The 20,442-nt window shown below is 51.0% G+C and overlaps 1 protein-coding gene across 3 annotated transcripts in view; it reads right to left on the reverse strand.

Annotated features, from left to right (window-relative positions):
* Positions 1-14,398, reverse strand: part of Igdcc4 (immunoglobulin superfamily DCC subclass member 4) — a 37,130-nt gene extending 22,732 nt beyond the window's left edge. For all 3 annotated transcript variants that reach the window (XM_075965474.1, XM_075965473.1, XM_075965472.1), the window contains exons 1-3: positions 14,282-14,398; positions 2,751-3,104; positions 856-997 (exon numbers count right to left, since the gene is read on the reverse strand). In XM_075965474.1, coding sequence (XP_075821589.1) covers positions 856-997; positions 2,751-3,104; positions 14,282-14,345 — 560 coding nt within the window. In that variant the 5' untranslated portion in view covers positions 14,346-14,398. The remainder of the gene's footprint in view (positions 1-855; positions 998-2,750; positions 3,105-14,281) is intronic.
* Between the last annotated feature and the right edge of the window lie 6,044 nt (positions 14,399-20,442).

The following is a 20,442-nucleotide window of genomic DNA, read 5'->3' on the forward strand; positions in this document are numbered from 1 at the left end:
CCACCCTGACTTGGGCAAAAGTCAGCAAGGCTGGCAGCAGCCCAACAGTCACGAAGCAAGTTGGGCGTGGTGCTTGGGAGTGATTTGGAAGTTAGTGTTTCTGAGCTGGGGGATCTCACTTCCATGAAGAAGGGGAGAAAGACACAGCTGACAGACAGATGCAGGAGAGGACTGTGGAATGCCTGGGAGAGATCTTTGGAGCCGCACGCCTCAAAGATGTGTAATCCATAGGTGAGGCCTAGGACTTGACGTCAACCCAGAGGCCACAGAGGCAGGGAGGGTTCTGGCCTGCTATGTGTGTATCTGGACTTGCCAGGAGCTCACCGCAGGGAAAAAGTCCTGGTTGTTCTCTGCTTTGCTCCCAACCTGAAACTTTGCCTGGATTGTTCCACCAAGCCACTATTTTTATAGGAAGAGAAGAGGATGAAACAAGATAGACCCTGTAGCCTCCTGGTCAGATGTCTGCACCTGACAGGGTAGAGTGGAGTCAGGAAGAGAAGAGGAGTCCAGGGAGAAACTCCAGAGGAACCTTGGAAAGAGCAATCTGAGCAGAAGCCAGCCCTCTGCAGTGGCTCCTGGTGTGGTCGTAAATAGAACACGGCAGCTCCCTGGCACTTAGTGCCCCAGTAAAGCAGTCAGCAGACTACGGGAGGGCTCTAGACTGTCCTCCAGTTCTGGTTGGTGGCTTTTCTTCTAGAGAAAAAAACCTAACTTGACTAGAAGTCAGGCTAGCAGTTGGCTCTTGGTTGAGTTTAGGTGGATAGAATCACCTTGCCTCTAAGAATCCCAGCTCTAAGCATGTACGGGAACCCTCTGCCCTGCACTTTGGGGCAGATTCCCTTGCGGGACACTCACCGAGGCTCCTCAGGCACTGTCACCTGGTCCTTTTCCCAAGTAATGATGGGGACTGGCAGCCCCTCTGTGTGACATTCAAAGCGTGCTGTCCCATTCTCCTCCACGGTCTGGGACTCTGGGTGCCGAGAGAAGTCAGCGAGTGCTGGGGATAAGCAGAGTGAGGAGAGGGAACGAGCGTGAGGGCGTGAACACAGTATGAATAGGGACACAGAACATAGAGCCAAGCAAATCCAGAACAAGGCAGACACAGTTGGGGAGCAGAGGGAGGAGGCCAAGGGATACACAGGTGGGGAGCAGAGGGAGGAGGCCAAGGGATACACAGGTGGGGAGCAGAGGGAGGAGGCCAAGGGATACACAGGTGGGGAGCAGAGGGAGGAGGCCAAGGGATACACAGGTGGGGAGCAGAGGGAGGTGGCCAAGGGATACACAGGTGGGGAGCAGAGGGAGGAGGCCAAGGGATACACAGGTGGGGAGCAGAGAGAGGTGGCCAAGGCAGACACAGTTGGGGAGCAGAGGGAGGTGGCCAAGGGATACACAGGTGGGGAGCAGAGGGAGGTGGCGAAGGGATACACAGGTGGGGAGCAGAGGGAGGTGGCCAAGGCAGACACAGTTGGGGAGCAGAGGGAGGTGGCCAAGGCAGACACAGGTGGGGAGCAGAGAGAGGAGGCCAGGGGTTTCTACTTAGATGGTGCTGAGTAAATTCCAAGGTCCTCCTGCTCAGCATCACCATCATGCTCATACTATAGGTACATTTCTTAGTAACATGTGCTCTAGAGAGCCCTGAGTGTCCAGAGCCAGAAGGATAGGGGTTGGCTCTATCTCTGTGCACAGCACGGATAGGGGTCGGCTATATCCCTGTGCACAGCACTGATAGGGGTCGGCTATATCCCTGTGCACAGCACGGATAGGGGTCGGCTCTATTTCTGTGCACAGCACGGATAGGGGTTGGCTATATCCCTGTGCACAGCACTGATAGGGGTTGGCTATATCCCTGTGCACAGCACGGATAGGGGTCGGCTATATCCCTGTGCACAGCACGGATAGGGGTCGGCTATATCCCTGTGCACAGCACGGATAGGGGTCGGCTATATCCTTGTGCACAGCACGGATAGGGGTCGGCTATATCCCTGTGCACAGCACGGATAGGGGTTGGCTATATCCCTGTGCACAGCGCAGATAGGGGTTGGCTATATCCCTGTGCACAGCACGGATAGGGGTCGGCTATATCCCTGTGCACAGCACGGATAGGGGTTGGCTATATCCCTGTGCACAGCGCAGATAGGGGTTGGCTATATCCCTGTGCACAGCACTGATAGGGGTTGGCTATATCCCTGTGCACAGCACGGATAGGGGTCGGCTATATCCCTGTGCACAGCACGGATAGGGGCCGGCTATATCCCTGTGCACAGCACTGATAGGGGCCGGCTATATCCCTGTGCACAGCACGGATAGGGGCCGGCTATATCCCTGTGCACAGCACTGATAGGGGCCGGCTATATCCCTGTGCACAGCACGGATAGGGGCCGGCTATATCCCTGTGCACAGCGCAGATAGGGGTCGGCTATATCCCTGTGCACAGTGCTGTGTGGGTGGGAAACACAAAGAGACAGCTCTGGGGCCCTGACCTCTTCCTGGCAGAGAAGCTAATCCTATACACTAAAACTCAAAGAGTGGGGAAAGGACGGTGAGGGGGTGAAGACACAGTTGAAGGAGCCCTGAATGGTAAGGGCAGATAATAGCAGGAAGGGACCCACTGAGCAGGACAGGACAGGAGGCAGGGAACCTGGGTTGGGCTCCTGGTTCTGGTGTGGGTAACTAACCGTAGTTCTACCCCCACCCCATCCCTTCCCTTTGGTCTCCAAATCTCAATTTTCACCCCAGATGCAAGCACTTACTGGCAAGCTTAACCACAGCAACCTGGCTGGCCACGACTCCCAGTGGGCCATGGGCCAGACAGGAATAGCTGCCCTCAATGACCTTCCATGTTCTAAAAGCTTCCTCATCAGCACCATCTTCTGGTTCTGGAGGTGAGGACAGCCACAGGGAGCCGTTGGGTAGCAGGTGCAGGTGGTCATGCTCCAGCACGGTGTCCCCATCCTTGCTCCATGTCGCTCTGGTTGGTGGTCCAGCAGCAGTAGCCCCCAAACTACAGTCCAGCACTGCAGCCTGCTGGGGGCCCAGGACCACTTGCAGTGGCCCTGCATCACAGCTTAGCTTGACGGGTGTCTCCTGGGGCAACAGCAGCTCCCCTGTGAGGAGGAAGAACCACCAGGGCTGTGGGCGGGTGGCCTCCTGGTCGCTGAGACACACCACCTGGTACCAATCACTTATGGAAAGACCCTGTCTATCAAAGCCAGTTCTTCCTTTGCTAGAAGTTCCTTCCTTCTTGGGTCCCATCTTCCCGGAACATGACTTCTTCACCTACCACAAACCCCAGCTCATGGCAGTCTATCACAACAGCCGGACAGTAGATCAGACCCAAATGTTTGCTTTCCACCTGATAAGCGGTGGCTGTTTTGTTCAGTCAGCAAAAGGGACGAAGAGCTCTACAGGCTAGTACACAGAGGAACCCTGGGAGTGTCATGCCCAGTGCAAGCCGCCTGCCACCAGATGCCACAAACTTTGTGAACTCATCTCTGGGAAATGTCCAGAGATTAACGGTTACCAAGGATTTTGAGCAGAGAGGAATAGGGGAGCGACTGCTAAGGAGCACGAGGTTCCCTTGGGGTGAAAATGTTCTAGGCTTAGACAGCAGTTGAGGAACACAACTTTATTAGTATATTAAAAACCACAGGGTGGAGGGTGCGGTGCGCAGGAGACTGCTGGCACAGCACACATGAGGCCTGGATTTGAACCCCAGAGCCACATAAGTGGGGTGGGTGGTGCACACCTATAATCCCCAAATTCTGGGGATGAAGCCAGGAGGATCAATAGCTCGGGTTCCTCCTCGTCTTCAGCTATATAGCAACTTGGATGCCTGCCTGGGTTGCATGAAACTCTCTCAAAAAAGCATACTCGTACACGTGGCAAATTCTATGTAAATTGTATCTTGGTTTAAGAAATACATAGCAATTCTTTCCTTTAGGGCTGTCATGAATGCCCACTGCAGCATTGCCTTGCTCTGTGTGGTGGCTCAGTGGTTTTATTCCCTCTGCAATCCAATGGGTCATCTCCACCACTATTACCCAACTAAATACACACCACAAGCTAGAAAAATGTTGTAGGTGGAAAACTCTGAGAAACGTGCTATGAGGGTAAAGCAAGTATGAGCATGCGTGCCTGTGTGTATGTGTATGTGTGTGCGCGCATGCACATACTGCCTGTAGACCCTAACACTGCCCCTGCCACAAAGGGAAAAGAAGGAGGATCACACACTACCCTGAATCAAGACAAAAATCACAGAGGGAAATATTTCTTGTCATAATTAATGCTTCAACAGGGCCTGCCCATCATCATAATAGAGCAACGGTTCCCCATGTAAGTCCATCATCACAACTGAACTGCTATCCCCCAGTCCCATAAAAACTCAGTAGCCCAAGGTCTCCCCTTAGTCTCTGGCCTGACCAGACCAAGGATGGAGATGACATCCTCAGTATGAGGCAAGTCCGGAGTGACAGAGCCACACGAAGCAGGAAGGCTAGGCATTCTGGGAGATGTATGACTCCAGCTAAGCATTTCTTCCAGGTCTCAGGTTTTTCAATGACATAGAGATATTGGTTCTGGAGAAAACACAGCACCATCCCACGCACACCCCACACGGTTTCATCTGTGTTCCCCTGTATACATGTTCTTCTGTCTGCTACGCTGGTCAACACCTAGACTCCTCTGTGTCCCTATTACTTCCTCCCCATAGCATTCAAAGAGGAATAAGATAGTCCATGAGCTAGACAGCAGTACACACATTTAATCTCAGCACTCTTGGGAGGCAGAGGCAGGTGGATCTCTATGAGTTCAAGGCCAGCCTGGTCTACAGAACAAGTTTCAGGACAGCCAGAGCTACACAGAGAAACCCTGTCTCAGAAAAAAAAAGGGGGGACGGGACTGGAGAGTTGGTTTAGCCATTAAGGCTATTACTCTTGCATAGGACCAGAGTTCAAGTCCCAGCACCCACATGGTGGCTCACAAACATTTATAACTCCAGTTCTAAGGGGTCTGAGGTCCATGCAGTTGAGCACATACAGAGCGTGAGCACAGTGGTCCAGTCAGCTTCCTGCTGACTCTCCATCCTTCACATTCCTTCCCTCATCCCTTGCCTCAGCCAGCTAAGACTGCCGTTTTCCTCCCCTGTATTATTGTTGTTATTATTAATTTTATGTATATAGGCATTTTGCCTGTGTATGCCATGAATACATACATACACAAGCAAAACACTCATACACATCGAATACAATAAGCAACTCTAAACTTTTATTTCTTTCTTTCTATTTATTTTTCCCCATGAAGTTGCTCGAGAGGCAGGATTTGTACGAGTGATGCCAGGACACGGCTAGCACTAGCAGATGAGCTGGGAGTGAATAAAGGGTTCACCTTGCTGCCACTCCTCAGCTGCTGAGACAGCTATAGACTGCCTCCTTCTCACCCCCCCCCCCCAGCTGTAGCATCCTGGTATAGCTGCTTGCTATTTGTTATCCTCAGTGAACCCCATCTCATCCATGCCCTCACTTAAAAAAAAAAAAGACAATGACCTCTGACTCTGCATGTACACTTACACGTGAACATGTACATACATCACAGACAACATGTGCGCTCGCATGCACACACACACACACACAGATGGAGACAGAGAGATCAAGGTCTCAGTCTTGCCGCTTCAACTTCCAGCTGTCTTCACAGCCGGCGTCCTCTCTGGGACTCAGTTTCCACACATTTAAAATGCAGGTGCTATGAGCCTCTGAGAATCAACTAAGTGCTGCATGTCAGAGGTTCAGCCCAGGGCATGAAGGACATCGCTCAAGAAGTAGAGGGGCTCATTCTCTTTTGGTGGGGTGCTGGGGATAGCACTAACGGCTTTGTAAGGTTAGGCAAAAGCTCACCACACGGCTGCACCCGAAGCTGCAGAGGCGCATTCTTTAAGACCCTGGGCACACGGCAAGGAGTTACACAAATGCTCTTTGCGGCCCTTAGCACCCAGTCCTTTCTGTTCTTCTAAAGCCCTAGATTCCACGATTCAAATTCAGAGTTGTGGAAGGCAAGCATGGGCTCTCAGCCCAGCAGCTTCAAATGCTCTAGTCCCGAGGCAGAACTGCAGGCTTGGGTTTCAGAGGAGAAAAAGACCCACAGAACACGAATCCTCGAGCCCTCTGGCAGCCTCCCCACCCCCTAAAGCATGTCCGGGGCTTGGAAAATCCCCTGCCGCGCTGAACAAACAATGTGAACAGTTGGGGCCCGAGCAGCTGCTGGGTATGTCAGCAGCCTGGGCTCAGGCGGGCAGGACAGCCGCCAGAGGGGCTGGTGGCTGGCAGGGGGGCCCCAGGAGCTCCAGTTCCCTTCCTGAATATTCATGGATCAGCAGATGTCTGGCTTGACTACCTCAGAGGAGCCCAGCTAGGCGGAATCAGGGAAACCCACAGGGATGAAGACACAGAAGGAGGGGGGTCCGTCTCAGAGAGGCAGCAGCACTGTGCCGCAGACTAATGGACCCATTTCAGTGGCAACTTCCCCATGTTCAAGGTCCAGTCCACGGATGAAGAAACTAGGGACCAGACACAGGGGTGCGGTGGGGAGAGCTGAGCAAACTGTCCTTTGACTTTCAGGAGATGAACCCGGAAGGGATGTGGGGGAGATGCTCCTGAGAAAGAGACTTCCCAGAGAGCTCTGCCTTCCTCTAGGAAAGTTTTTCCCATGCCATTTGCGAGAGTCTCTTAAGCATTCTTCGTTCCTGTTAGAGCTGAAACAACGTCGTGCTCCAGCCATCATTTGGTCTTCTCCAGGACTTTAGGGCCAAACGTTTCTTGCACAACCTTGGCTTAGCTCCTTTTCTCCCTTTCTGTCTCAGTTTTCCAGCCTTAAACAGGGGAATCTCCAAACTCAAACATTTGCATCAAACTTCTTGGGCTAGGGAAGTAGTAGCTCAGGCCTAGCATGCTGGGGGATCTGGGGTTGATCCCTAGCTCTGGGTAATTGCGGCTTAGAGCTAGACACCTGAAATAGGAAATATCTGCCCTAGGGAGGTGGAGGCAGGGGGATTAGAAGTTCAAGAGCAGGGCTAGAAACATAGCTCAGTGATAAGAGTGCTTACAAAAAAACCCAAAAAAACAAACAAACAAACAAAAACCCTAAAAACTTGGATTTGGTGGCACATGCCTTTAATCCCAGCACTTAAGAGACAGAGGTAGGTAGATCTGTCTACAAAGTGAGTTCTAGGACAGTTAGGGTTGTTGCACAGAGAAACCCTGTCTTGAAAAACAAAAACAAAACAAAGAGGAAAGAAAAGAGTACTTGCCTAATATGTTTGAGCCCCTAAATTCAATTCCTAACACGCGTACATAAAGTTCAAGGTCACCCACAATGACGTAGGAAATTCAAGTCCAGTCTGGGGTAATTAAAACCAAATCAGAGGCAGGTGGAGCTCTGTGAGTTCAAGGCCAGCCTCGTCTACAGTGGGCGTTCTGGAAGAGCCAGGGCTGTTACACAGAGAAATCCTGACTTGAAAAACTAAACAAAACAAAACCAAAAGTATGATTCCTCTGCCACCAAACCTGTAAGAGTGGTGACTGAAAGTGGGTGGACCTTACTTGTTCAAGGGACCTTGCTCCCCCACCCACTGCATGGCTGACTCCCAAGTCTTGTGTCCCACCCAGTGTTTTCCTGTTCTTCTCTAGCACACTGCAGGCATCAGAGACGCTTGCTGATCACCAGTCTTTAGCCTCCAGGGGTTTCCCCTCAATCCCCTAACAGAGATAAAGAACTTCTGTTTTGGGGATCCCCTGCCATTTTCAGTCTTCTTTTCTCTTCCTTCCTTCTTTCCTTCCTTCCTTTCTTTTTTCCTTCCTTCCTTCCTTCCTTCCTTCCTTCCTTCCTTCCTTCCTTCCTTCTTTCCTTCCTTTCTTTCGAGACAGGGTCTTTTGACTTAGCTCTGTCTGTCCTGGAACTCACATGGTAAACTTAGAGATCCAGAGATCCTCCTACCTCTGCCACCTAAGGGCTACTAGGATTACAGGCTTTCCCCACTTTCCCTGGCCCTCAATCTTATTTTTCTTTTTCTTTGTTTTGTTTTTTTTTCTTCTTTTTTTTTTAATTTATTTTTATCTTATGGGTACTAGTGGTTTTGCCTGTATGTATGTCTGTATGAAGGTGTCGAATCCCCTGGAGCTGGAGTTACAGACACTTGTGAGCTGCTGGGGACTGAACCTGGGTCCTTTGGGAGAGCAGCCAATGTTCTTAACCACTGAGCCCTCTCCCCAGCCCCTCAATCTTTCAAAGGGATATTTCTCCCCCCCCCCCTCTCTCTCTCTTTCTCTCTCTCTCTGAGACCTGGTCTCACTATGTGGCCCAGGCTGTCCTTGACCCTCCTGCCTCTACTTTTTCTCCCCCCCCCACCTCTGGATTTTTGAGACAGGGTTTCTCTGTGTAACAGCCCTAGGTGTTCTGAAACTCTCTCTGTAGATCAGGTTAGCCACGAGCCCACAGAGATTAGCTTGCCTCTGCCTCCCAAGTGCTGGGATTAAAGGCATGCGCCAGGACTGCCCAATCTTACCCCTGCTTCTTATACAGGTTTGTGCCACCATGTTGGGCTCTGAGAAACTCTTTTGCCCACTTAGGAGGACAAGTTAGATTTTTATGAGACCAATGAGAACCTAGTCAGGAAGGCAATTTGCTATAGCGTTCCAGGGTCTGGCTGGAGTTATTCCGTGAAGTCATCAGGAGCCTGAGTTGGGTTCCATTCTCCAGGGAATGTTCAAGAAGGACAGGGCATGTAGGTGGGGGAGGGAGAGTAAGGCCAAACATCAGAGCTTCCTCGCTGTCCTCCCTGACACCATAGGCCATTCTTCTTTCCCAAGAAACACAAGGCAGTTTCTTCCAGAGCCTTGGCCACCATCCTCACCACATACTAAGTCCCTCCCTCCAACAGCTGGACGGGGCGTCTGAATAGGTGGCATGGACACGAGAAAGGCCTCAGTCCTCTCTCTCTCTCTCTCTCTCTCTCTCCAATCCAGAGACTCAGTGTCATCTGGGGTGACAACAAAGCCACATTCAACATGGCTTGCCTCCTCCTGGTCCCCAATACTTGTGCCCACCAAGCCATACAAAACAAGCCACCCCCAAGTGAACACCTTGTGGTTCCCCTGGCTACTTCTTCCTAGAATGGCTTTGGAACTGTCTGATTAGGACACGTGTCCCTGCACTTCTTCCGGCCTTGAGGAAACTGCGTGCCTAGATTGCTGCAGTTACCACTCCAGACCATTTTTGAGACCCTTGTCCCATATAACTCAGGCTGTTCTTGAACTCTATATGCAGCTGAGAATGACCTTGAACTTCTGTCCCCCTGCCTCTACCTCCCAAGTGCTGGGATTACAGGATGGATCACAGGTTGGATCACAGGGCCAGTGGCATGCTGGGCACAGCACTCTACAAACTGAGCAACAACCCTGGCCCTGTTTTTGGCTTGACTTTCACAATCTCTTAGGGTTAATATCCTAGTTGTCCTTTAGGCTTTAGCATCTGTAACAGTGTCTTGTGTAGAGCAGATCCTCTACTTAAATAGCTGTGTAGATATGCAGACCCTCTCAAGCATATCATAGAATTCTACCCTTATGCCTTTCCAAGCCTTGGCTTTGTTATCTGTGAAAATAGAGTAAATCCCTTCAGAGTTAGGAACAATCTGAATAATACAGACAGAATCTGCCTGGCATATTATTATTAGACACCTAATAAAATGCTTTAAAACCACCTAGACTGGTGGCTGGGGATATGTTCAGCTGGTAGAATGCTTACCTAGCACGCATGAAACCCTGGGTTTAGTCCCAACACTGTATAAACTGCATGTGTTGGTAAACCCTGTAATCCCAACACTCAGCGGGTAGAAGTAGAAAAATCAGAAGTTCAAAGCTATATAGTAAGTTCAAGGCCAGCTTGGGCTACAATGGGCCTATCTGAAACAAGCAAACTATAACCACACAGAAACAGAACAGCAAATTCACAGTAAAATTTTGTCTAAATATCATTAAGGCAGGGAATCATTTAGCTTGCTGGTTCTGTTATACATCTCATATTCTTAAAAGTATTTCTTCTGGGCTGGAGAGGTGCTCAGACATTAAGGGCATTGACTGCTCTTCCAGAGGTCCTGAGTTCAATTCTCAGCAACCCCATGATGGCTCACAACCAACTATAGTAAGATCTGGGGACCTCTTCTTGCATGTAGGTGTATATGCAGGCTGAACACTGTGTATATAATAAACAAATAAATATTTAGAAAAAAAAGGATTTCTTCTGAGTTCACCCTGTCTCCTCATATGAACTGTTGATGGGTGCCATAGCTCTGTCCTCAAAACAAGAAAGAGACTCCCCTATTAGTTGATCAGGAGTCCTGACTTGTACCTGGAAGAAAGCTTATTGGCCCTTGGCTTCCTTGACCCCAGTGACCTCGTGGTTCCTCCACAGCTACAGAAGTCCTACAGCTGGCCTGGCCAGAGGAGAATGCAGGACCCCAGGGTAACCTTTCTGGTTTTCCTTCCTGAACCCCACTTTCTATCCCATCAATTCTTCCCCCTGCCCTCCTGGGAGCCCCAGGCCTGTCTGGCAGCCACATGTGTTCTGCATCTGGAATTCCAAATCTGTTTGCTGTACCTCAGAGAGTGAACAGGAGATGAGCAAAAGAATCCCACATCCTCGGACCAGCCAGAGAGAAAACTCAGGTCTAAAGCTGCTAACTTGTCTTACGGAAGAAGTGCAGAGGGTTATGTCCCAGATCCCTGGGAAGAGTGACTGGGCGGTCTTACAAAGAGGAGCCAGGAGACTGGTAGGACCCAAGATCAGTTTCTGAGTAATGCCAGAAAGCCACACAGGCTTCTCATCTGAAAAATGGACTCACAATAAATTCTTTCTATTACTTTCTATTTTTTGACGGGAGTAACTTGAGTAGCTATGTAGACCAGGCTGGCACTTAACTCACAGCAATCCTCCTGCCTCAGTCTTTCAAACACTAGGGTTACAGAGAGGCACCAGAATGCCCAGTTTCCTATGTCTCTTTGAGTGCTGACATTACATGATGATCATGAGATTTCTTAGTTTGAAAGAGATACTGTCAGGAAAATATCCATATATCAACATGTGATTAATGAGGCCATGGAAACACACACAGGTTCACACAAAGGTCTAGGTAAATTCCCTGCAAGAATCACTATCAAAAGAAGCTTCCTCATCTTTAGTCCCAGTACATGGGGGGCAGAGGCAGGCAGATGTCTTGAGTTCCAGGCTAGCCTGGTCTACAGAGCAAGTCCCAGGACAGCCAGGGCTACAACCCTGTCTCAAAACAAACAAACAAAAGACTTCTAGTGTTGACTTCTAGGAAGAGCCTGAGTCTCAAGGCTGAGACAGAGATGACAGGGAGGAGGCGTTCCAGGTGAGGTAAAGCTCCTATGTTCTCAGAGCTCTCTGGGTCCCCCAAGCCCCAAATTCTAACTTGAGTGGAAGGGGGAGCCCCACTCCTTCATATGGTAAAAGAGCACAGCTTCCAGCCACTGCCCTCAGATGAAAATCTTATTCCTAAGAGCTCACAGCCACAACCTCTGACCCATAGGCAAGGTCAAAGGACTGGGCATTGTCCTAACCCAGCCCCAGCCCTTCATTCTGGCCCACACTGACTTTTCTGGGAAGACTATTGTTTGACTTTCTTCTTCACTCCAAATAGACTATATCTATAGGTGCGGGAGAGATGGCCCAGGGGTTAAAAACACTGGCTACTCTCTTCCAGAGGACCTGGGTTAAGCTCCCAGCATCCACATCATGGCTCACAACCATCTGTAGCTCCAATTCCAAGGAATCTGACACTGTCATCTGGTTTCCACAGGCACTGGGCACACACGTGGTGTACAGACATATTTGCAGGCAAAATGCCCATACACAGATAAAAAACTGATAACAAAGAAAAACCCACTGATCTATGCTCACACCCTTCCCATTCCATTTCCTTAATATCTCTAGAATCCAGTGCCTCTGGCCATGCAAGCCACTAGCTGCCACCGTTCTGTCTCCTGTATCCCCACCTCCTCCCCAGGAGGGCTTGTTGTCTCGCCCTGCACCCTCCACGCAGGCTACCGTGAGCTGATGCAAAGCTGGTCTGAAAACCTGCCCGTAGAGGGGTAGGGGGGGTCTCAGGCCAGACTTGGTGGGACTAACACTGCTCTTTGGGAGCTGGGACTAGTTCCTTCCTTAGCCTCCTCTCTTGACACGGTAGTAGCCTACCCCTCCCCCATCTGCCCCACTCCCACCCCGTATTCTAACCGCCAGCCAGATTTAGCTTGATGCAATGATGTGAACGAAATCTCCTCCCAGTATTGGCACCCCCTGCTTGATCTGGATGACTCCTCCCTCTGCGGGGCTGGCTCTTCCCCTCTCCATCAATTTCTTCAGAACCTTTCCTTATCTTCCCAGTATGGCTTAGGCGCCTCTCTTCCGCAGCACCTTGCCAGTCCTGGGCTCCGACCCTGACCCTAAGACTGACAGCCTGCCGCTAGGACCTTGTTTGCAACATTCTGGGCGTCAGGCAAACGTTAACCTATAAAGACAGCCCAACAAAAACTGTGAAAGAATGGATGACCTCTACTCTAAAGGGGTGTCCACAGACTGCAGAGGCTTAAACACTCAAAGGAGGTTAAGCCAGGGCAAGAATAGTAGTTGCTGTTAGTCATTCAGGTGGCCAGGAAGACTCAATGCACTCTGCTCTCTGCCTGTGTAGTGGGGAGCAGGAAAAGGCCAGTCTCCAGACTTTCTCCGGTGCCCCGGCCCGAGGCCTCAGAAGTATTTAATAAAGCGCGAGTGAGATTGCCAGCCAGGATCCCGCGTTACTGGAGCTTTGGAAGAGCAGGAGGAGGAGGGGACACGCAACTATTCCTAATCCTCTGGGCTCCAGGAAGACAGACACCTCTCTGACATTTGCCCGCGCCACATTCACCTGACAACTCCCGGGCCCCCAGCTTCTGCCGCCCAGCCAGCCCCACGCACCGAGCGGCCACCACCGGCTTCCAGCTGGGTCCACGGTCTCAGAGGGAAAGGGGCGTGTCTGGCTGGGCGAGCTAGGGTCCGAGCTGTTTCCAGCACTCTCCCACACGCTGTTTTCCTGGAGATGGGCCTGGGGTTGGCCCGGCGAGGCTCCTTCCCGCCCCCCCCCAACCCACTCCCGCCGTCCTCCCTGCCTCCCTCCCACGTGGCCTGGCCCAGTCTCTCTGGAAAGCCGCAGCAGCTGGAGAAAAATCCCCCTCCCCACCCCCACTGCCAAGTCCCTCCCCGACTCGCCCCGGACACATCCTCAACTCCCCCCTCGGCAGGGAAGGCAAGAAGTAATCGAACAAAGCGGGCAGCCCATCCCCCTCGCGGCCCTACCACCTAACCTCCCTTGGGCCGCCCCGCAAACGCACGTCCCACTGAGAGTCAGAGGACCCAGGGGTGGCAGAAGCAGCTCTGGCACACACACTTGGACACTTCGTTACTCCCTCCCAGCCCTTTCTCCGATGTGTACAGTTGTGATCTTTACCCCTGACCCTACCATACGGTAGGACCGGGAGACTAGAGGGGGCCTTGCTGACCTCGTCCACGCTTCCCCTGTCCGCCCTTTGGGGTGGGGCAGGAGTGACACGCGTCCCATCCAGAGACCAAATGTTGGGTCCGTTCACTAAAGCAACTGGTTTCCTGCCCTTCCCCCAACCCTCTCCGAACCCCAGGTCTGGGTCCACAACAACCCCATATTCCCCTACCGCTCTAGCTGGCCCCAGGGGCCACACCCACTGGGCAAAGTTGAGTGTGGTTTTTCTCACCGCCGCCCCCACCATGAGCAAGGACACTCCCCAAAAGCCAAGGCCAAATATTAGCTCAGCCGCATCCAGTTACACACGCACCCGACACAAATGGAGGTGTAAGAGCACACTCCCGCCCCGCCTGCTCTCTCAGGCACACTCGCGACCGCGAGACGCGTGCAGGCAGGGCAGAAGCATGCCCGGCTTAGAGCTACCAGCGCCGCAGCCACCCGCGCGCCGGCAATGCCACCCGGCGCCTTAGGCACGCGCTGTGGACACATTCTCCCGCAGGACACCCCCACCCCGACACACAGACACGCACACTTCACACACACAAGGTCCACGCGCAGGGGGACACGCACGGACACAGCAAGGACACACACACCCCCTGCGGGCAAGTCCCCGCATCCCCCGGCGTGCAAACATCGCGGGCGCTGGGGACGCCCACTCGCGACTGCGGCCACCCGGGCCCTTACCGCGCGCGGACAGCAGGCAGAAGGTCAGCGCCAGGAGCCCGCGGCCCGTGTCCGCCCGCGCCATAGGGCCGGGCTTGGGCCGCCGCCGCCGCGTCCGGGCGCCTGGGCCGCCGCCGGGGGAGGGCGCGCCGGGCGTCAGTGGCTCCGGGAGGCGCGGCGCCGCGGGCGGGGGCGCGGCCTCCGGGGCCCGGGCCCGAGCGGGGGCCGGCGCGGGGGCCGGGGCCGCGGCCACTTCGCCCGCCCCTCTATCGCCATCTTGGGCGGGCGGCCCGCGCGGGGCCGCCCCGCCAGTGTGGCCACCGTGCCCCACAGGGGACCCCGCGCCAGGGCACCACCGAACTACTCCTGCGCCCCACTCTGCACGCGGCGCCTTCTGCTCTCCCTCCTGGTCACCTCCGGCTTCTTTCTGTTCATCTTTTCACCTGAGCCTCTGGATCTTGTCCTTGTCATGACCCTACCTCAGGGTCTCCTCCATCTCTGTTCTAGGCTCAGTGGAGGCCAATTCATTGAGGCTGTCTTTTTCCACCTCACGTCTTGGCCTGAGTCCTGCTTAGTTTCTCCACAGGTTGTACCAACAGACCCACAGGAGATACCACAGTCCCCTTTACCTCTGTCATCCCAAGCTGAAGGTTCTCTTGGCTTCCTTCCTTCCTCCTCAGTTGCCAACCCAGTCCGGACTGTGTTCCGCCTTTCTGAGGGACAATGAAGACTTGCTTGGTCCCATTTTACCCACCTGCATGCTGGGAATACTGGGGCTTTGAGGGTGGACTTTGTGAGGGCAGGAGGCTTAGAGCAGCAGGTGCAGGGCCTGCCCTTGTGGTGTTGGGTCCTCTCCACCTTTTCCGTCCCATTGTGTGGTTCTCATTTTCAGGTCTTCTCCACATTTCTCTAATTGACATAGCCAGGTCACTTGCCTCAGTGTCTTGTCAGGCTGGACTGGGGAGAGGAATGCACACACAACGGCTGTTTAAATAATGCCACATTTGAGACTGAAGAGATGGGTCACTGGCTAGAGTGCTTATTGCATTTGCAGAGGACCTAGGTTTGGGTTCCAGCACCCACTCGGGCAGCTCACATCACTCTGTAACTCTCGCTCTGGGAGTTCTGATACCTTTGGCCTCTGTGACACTAGTACCTACAGGCAGACACACAATTGCCTACAATTATAAAACGAACCTTGAAAAACAAAACCAAGGGGCTGGAGAGATGGCTCAGTGGTTAAGAGTCCTGGCCACTCCTCCAAAGGCTCTAGATTCAATTCCCAGCACCCATATGGCAGTTCACAACTGTCTGTAATTCCAGTTCCAGGGAATCTGGCATTCTTACACAGACATACATGCAGGCAAAACACCAATACATAATAAATAAATAAATAAATCTTTTTATATAAAAAAAAAAACACAACCAAACCCAAGAACCTATGGATAGTGATGGGTCACACTTTTAATCCCAGCACTCTGGAGGCAGAGATGGGCGGATCTCTTTAAAGACCAGCCTGGTCTACAAAGTGAGTTCCAGGACAACCAAGACTGTAATACAGAGAAACACTGTTGTGAAAAGACAAAACAAAACAAAGAAACAAACAAACAAAAACCCCACCACATTGGAAGCTGGAGAGCTGATGGCTCAGTGCTTAAAGTGCTTCCAGAGGACCTGAGTCCTGGTCCCAGCACCCACAGGGCAGCTCACAACCATCTGTAGCTCCAGTTCCAATGGATCTGATTCCTTCTTCTGGTCTCTGTGGGAGCTGACACACACGGTTCATATAAACTCATGTAAATATACATACACATGGTGTTCCCATGACTCAAAACCGTTTAGTTTCTGACTCATGTGCTGCTAGTTAGCCCTTACTATGTCTTTGGGAACACTTTTGGACTGTACCTTCAGAGAGAGGTTAAGACTGTACTCTCAAATCCGTTATATAGTCAAAGATGACCTTGAGCCTATGATCCTCTTGCCTCGGCCTCTAGAACGCTGAGATAACAGCTATGCACCGCTGTGCCCCATTGACAAGTGATGGGGCTGAACCCAGGGCTTCACAAATGTCAAGCAAGCACTCAGCCAACTGAGCCACAGTCCCAATTTTTGTACTTTACATAGCTAATGGAATCTGGCATTGCCCCATTTCCTGCTGTTTTATTTTATTCTAGAGTCACCATTAGCATTTAACTTGATGGATGCCCATTCCTTGAGGCTGAGTGATCCCTTGGTCCTCAAGGCTTTGATAGGCTCTCATCTTTATAGTAGTGATGCTGAATGGACCAGCCTGAGTCATCTCCAGATTTGCATATCCAGCTACCTGCTCAGTAGTCCACATCCTGATGTCACTTCCAAACACCAACATCCTTCCTGTAGCTCAGATCTAATTTTTTGATTTTCAATACAAATGATGTGTGTGTATGTGTGTGTGTGTGTGTGTGTGTGTGTGTGATCTGTGTGGGGGTTAGGCATGATTGCCACAGTGCAACCTGGAGATCAGAGGACAGCTTAGTGGCATTTCCCTTCATCTTTTACATGGGTTCTAGGAATTGGCCTCAGTTTGTTGGGCTTGCACAGCAGTCACCTATACCTGCTGAGCTTCCTCATGACCTTGCAGCTCAAGTCTACATCATATCATGCATTCCGCTTTGATTCTTCCCCACCTGATTGTCCATTCTGCCTTGATCACACTCCTTACCTCTCCCCTGGATTGTAGCTGTAACCTCTTTGGCACCTGGCTGTCACCTTTTCCCCTTTCAGTGCTTTGGTCCATACAGCAGCCAGTGAATTCCTGTCGGGACAAGATCATGTCACAGTTCTGCTCAAATCTCATCGGTGGCTTCCGTCTCAAAGAAAAAGCCCAAAGTTTTGTCTCTGACTCTTCCTTGAAACTATCTTGTTTACCCTTTCTCCAATCACACTAAATCCTTCTCCTCCAGCTTCAAGACTTTGCCCAGGACTGGGGATGAAGTTCAATTCTCATCATGAAGAAAACGAGGAAGAAGAAGAAGAAGAAGAAGAAGAAGAAGAAGAAGAAGAAGAAGAAGAAGAAGAAGAAGAAGAAGAAGAAGAAGAAGAAGAAGAAGAAAAGGAAGAGGAGGAGGAGGCAGAAGAAATAGTGAGGAGGAGAAGGAGGCAGAAGGGGGGGGGAGGAGGGGGAAATGATGATAAACTTTCCCTACCCAACACAGGTTGAGCACTTTACTTTTCCATACTACACATTGTTAAGAAGCCTTCCAGGAGCTGGTGTTGAGGGATAGTCAATCACACTGTGAAACTTGAGTTTCTACAGAGAGTAATCATAGAGCATTAGAGGGCATTCCGGAGACATAGAAAGATACAGGAAAGGGACTGGAGAGATGGCTCAAAGGTTAAGAACACTGCCTGTTCTTCCAAAGGTCCTGAGTTCAATCCCCAGCAACCACATGGTGGCTCACAACCATCTGTAATGAGGTCTGTGCCCTCTTCTGGCTTTCAGGCATACACGCAGACAGAATATTGTATACATAATAAATATTAAAATAGAAAGATACAAGAAATAGTAGGGAGGGATTTGGCGTGGCGTAGCTTTTGTCTGGTTTAGCTGAGCAGAAGTGTGGGTCTTTCAGAGACACCAGCAAGAATAGAAGGTCAGCTAGTTGCGACCCAGCTTCTCTGAGCTAGCAGGTTTTCACCATAGCCTTTGAATCTTGAGTCTTATTTATAAATAGAACAATAGAGATTCAGTTAAGGCTTCTTTTAGCAGCAGCAACAGCCAGTGCCTGCAGGAACAGAATTCCCGCAGGCTGCAGCCTGAGTGGCCAGGTTGCTGCTAGAGAAGCAGGTGGGTAACTGTGGAGTTGCGATTGCTGCCTGAGACAACAGTAGATTAAGGCACAGACGCTGTGCTGAAGTTCAAACAAGCCGGGGGTGTAGCTTGGTTGTTGGAGAGCTTGCACAGCATGCGTGAAAGCCTGAATTTAGTCCCCAGCACTGCATGTTCAAACCTACCTTTAATCCCAGCACGTGAGAGGCAGAGCCAAGAAGATCAAAAGTTCAGTGTCATCCTCAGCTATTTAAGGAGTTCAAGCCCAGGCTGTGATACATGACACTTGGTCTCAAAAACAAAATAAAAGATCTCTTACAACTTCCCCTCCTCTTCCTGTTCTCCTTACCTGTTTTCTGTTTTATTTCGCTTTAATTTTTTAAATTACATTTATGTATTTACTTACTTATTTATTTATATTTGTGTGTGTGAGCACGCCACAGAGCACATGTGACAGCCGGAGAACAAATTTCAGGAGTCAGTTTTCCCTTCTACCTTGTAGGTCCCAAGGTCTACAGGCTCGATGGCAATCACCCTCACCCACTGGCCCATCTCACCCACCCCCTGCTTTGTTCTTGTCTTTGTGTTTAATATTCTACATTTTAACTTAGTCTGAACCCCCACACCCTCTGTCCATTCGAACCTCAGAAGGACAGGACTTTTTGCTCCCTAGGTTCACAGCTGACCTCTCAGCACGTAGACGAGATCCAGAGCTTAGAAGAGTGCTGGGTAAGAGGTATTCACCACTCAGTGACAAGAGAGTACTCAGAGGTGTGGGGTGGCAGAGAGGGCGGGGGCAGCAGGAAGGATGCAATGTTTGTGGTGGGGGACTTTGAACCGTGGATGAAGACTTCAGCAAAAGGTGGGTGGCTCTAACAGGAGTAGCCGAGTACAAACCTCTGGGGCTCCTAGTGCTGCAAGAACACAGGACACCTTCCAGTAGTGGCTGTTTGGACCTAGAATGTGGCCGAGAGGTTAAAGGGTACTAGATGCTGTTCCTAAGGACCTGAGTTCGTTCCCAGCACAGAAGTAGTCAAGCGGCTCATAACCACCTATAACTTCCAGCTCCCGGGGATTCATTACCCTCTTTTGGTACCTGCGTGCGCGCACACACACACACACACACACACACACACACACACCACACCACACCACACACATACATCATATACACAAACACACACCACACACACATACACACACCATACACATATATCAAACACATACACCACACACACACACACACACACACCGTCTTAAGGAGAGAGGGTTCGGATCCACTGATGTCCGCACATACACCACTACACTCTAGTTGGAGCACAGAGCTGAAAAGGGTTCCCTGCCTTCCCTGTGTAGTGTTTGGGCTACCGAGTGCAGCTCTACTGCTCTGTGGTTTAGACTGGGAGCCAGGAGTCATGCCAGACTTGGTGAAACAGGGAGGGTTTTCTAGGAAATCTAGACAGGCAGAACCCAGGAAGTGTGAACTGGGCCATGCACAGAGAGGCTGGGGATGGAAGGGAGGTCCTGCATCTTCCCTAAGCAGTTGAAGAGCTAGGTGTGGAATGAAAGTGTAAAGGAACATCACTGCATAAAGAGGTAAATTCCACAAGCCACCAAAAAGGTCCTTTAACTTTTCTCTATCCCAATCTCAGCTTTGGGGTGCAGCTCACGGGCAGAGTGTGTGCTTAGCACATGCAGACCCTAGGTTCAACCACAGCACCCAAAAGTAAAAAGAAGGAATACAAATGCATTAGTCCACAGACTAAACCTTCCCACCGCTGCGACACTTTATACATATTGTTCCTCATGTTGTGGTGACCTCCAACCATAAAGTTATTTTCATAACTGTAATTTTGCTACTGTTATGAATTGTAATGTAAATATTCTGTGGGTTTTTTTATTTTAGTTTTTCATGACAGGGTTTCTCTGTAGCTTTGGAGCCTGTCCTGGCACTAGCTCTTCTAGACCAGGCTGGCCTCGAACTCACAGATATCCGTCTGCTTCTGCCTCCCGAGTGCTGGGATTAAAGGCATGCGCCGCCACCGTCCGGCTATTCTGTGTTTTCTGATGGTCTGAGGCGACCCCTGTGAAAAAGGTGGAGAGTGGGCATGAGAGAGGAAGAGGGCGGAGCAAGAGTGACAGGCGTGGGGCGGGGGCAGCCTAACCCAGAACAGTGAAGTAGAATGTGGTTCTCTGTAGACTTGGGTGACTTCTATCCTCTCTCTGGGATTTGGTTTATCATTGGTGAATGATGCCACCACGCCCAACTCCATTTCATTTATTTATTCTTTTAAATACTAAAAAAAATGAAAATTCTCTGGTTCCTACAATTCATTTTCTTTAATAATCTAGGAAGCTTGCAGCCCTTGGCTGT

The sequence above is a fragment of the Microtus pennsylvanicus genome, chromosome 3 (genome assembly GCF_037038515.1).
Source record: "Microtus pennsylvanicus isolate mMicPen1 chromosome 3, mMicPen1.hap1, whole genome shotgun sequence".
Lineage (NCBI taxonomy): Eukaryota > Metazoa > Chordata > Mammalia > Rodentia > Cricetidae > Microtus > Microtus pennsylvanicus.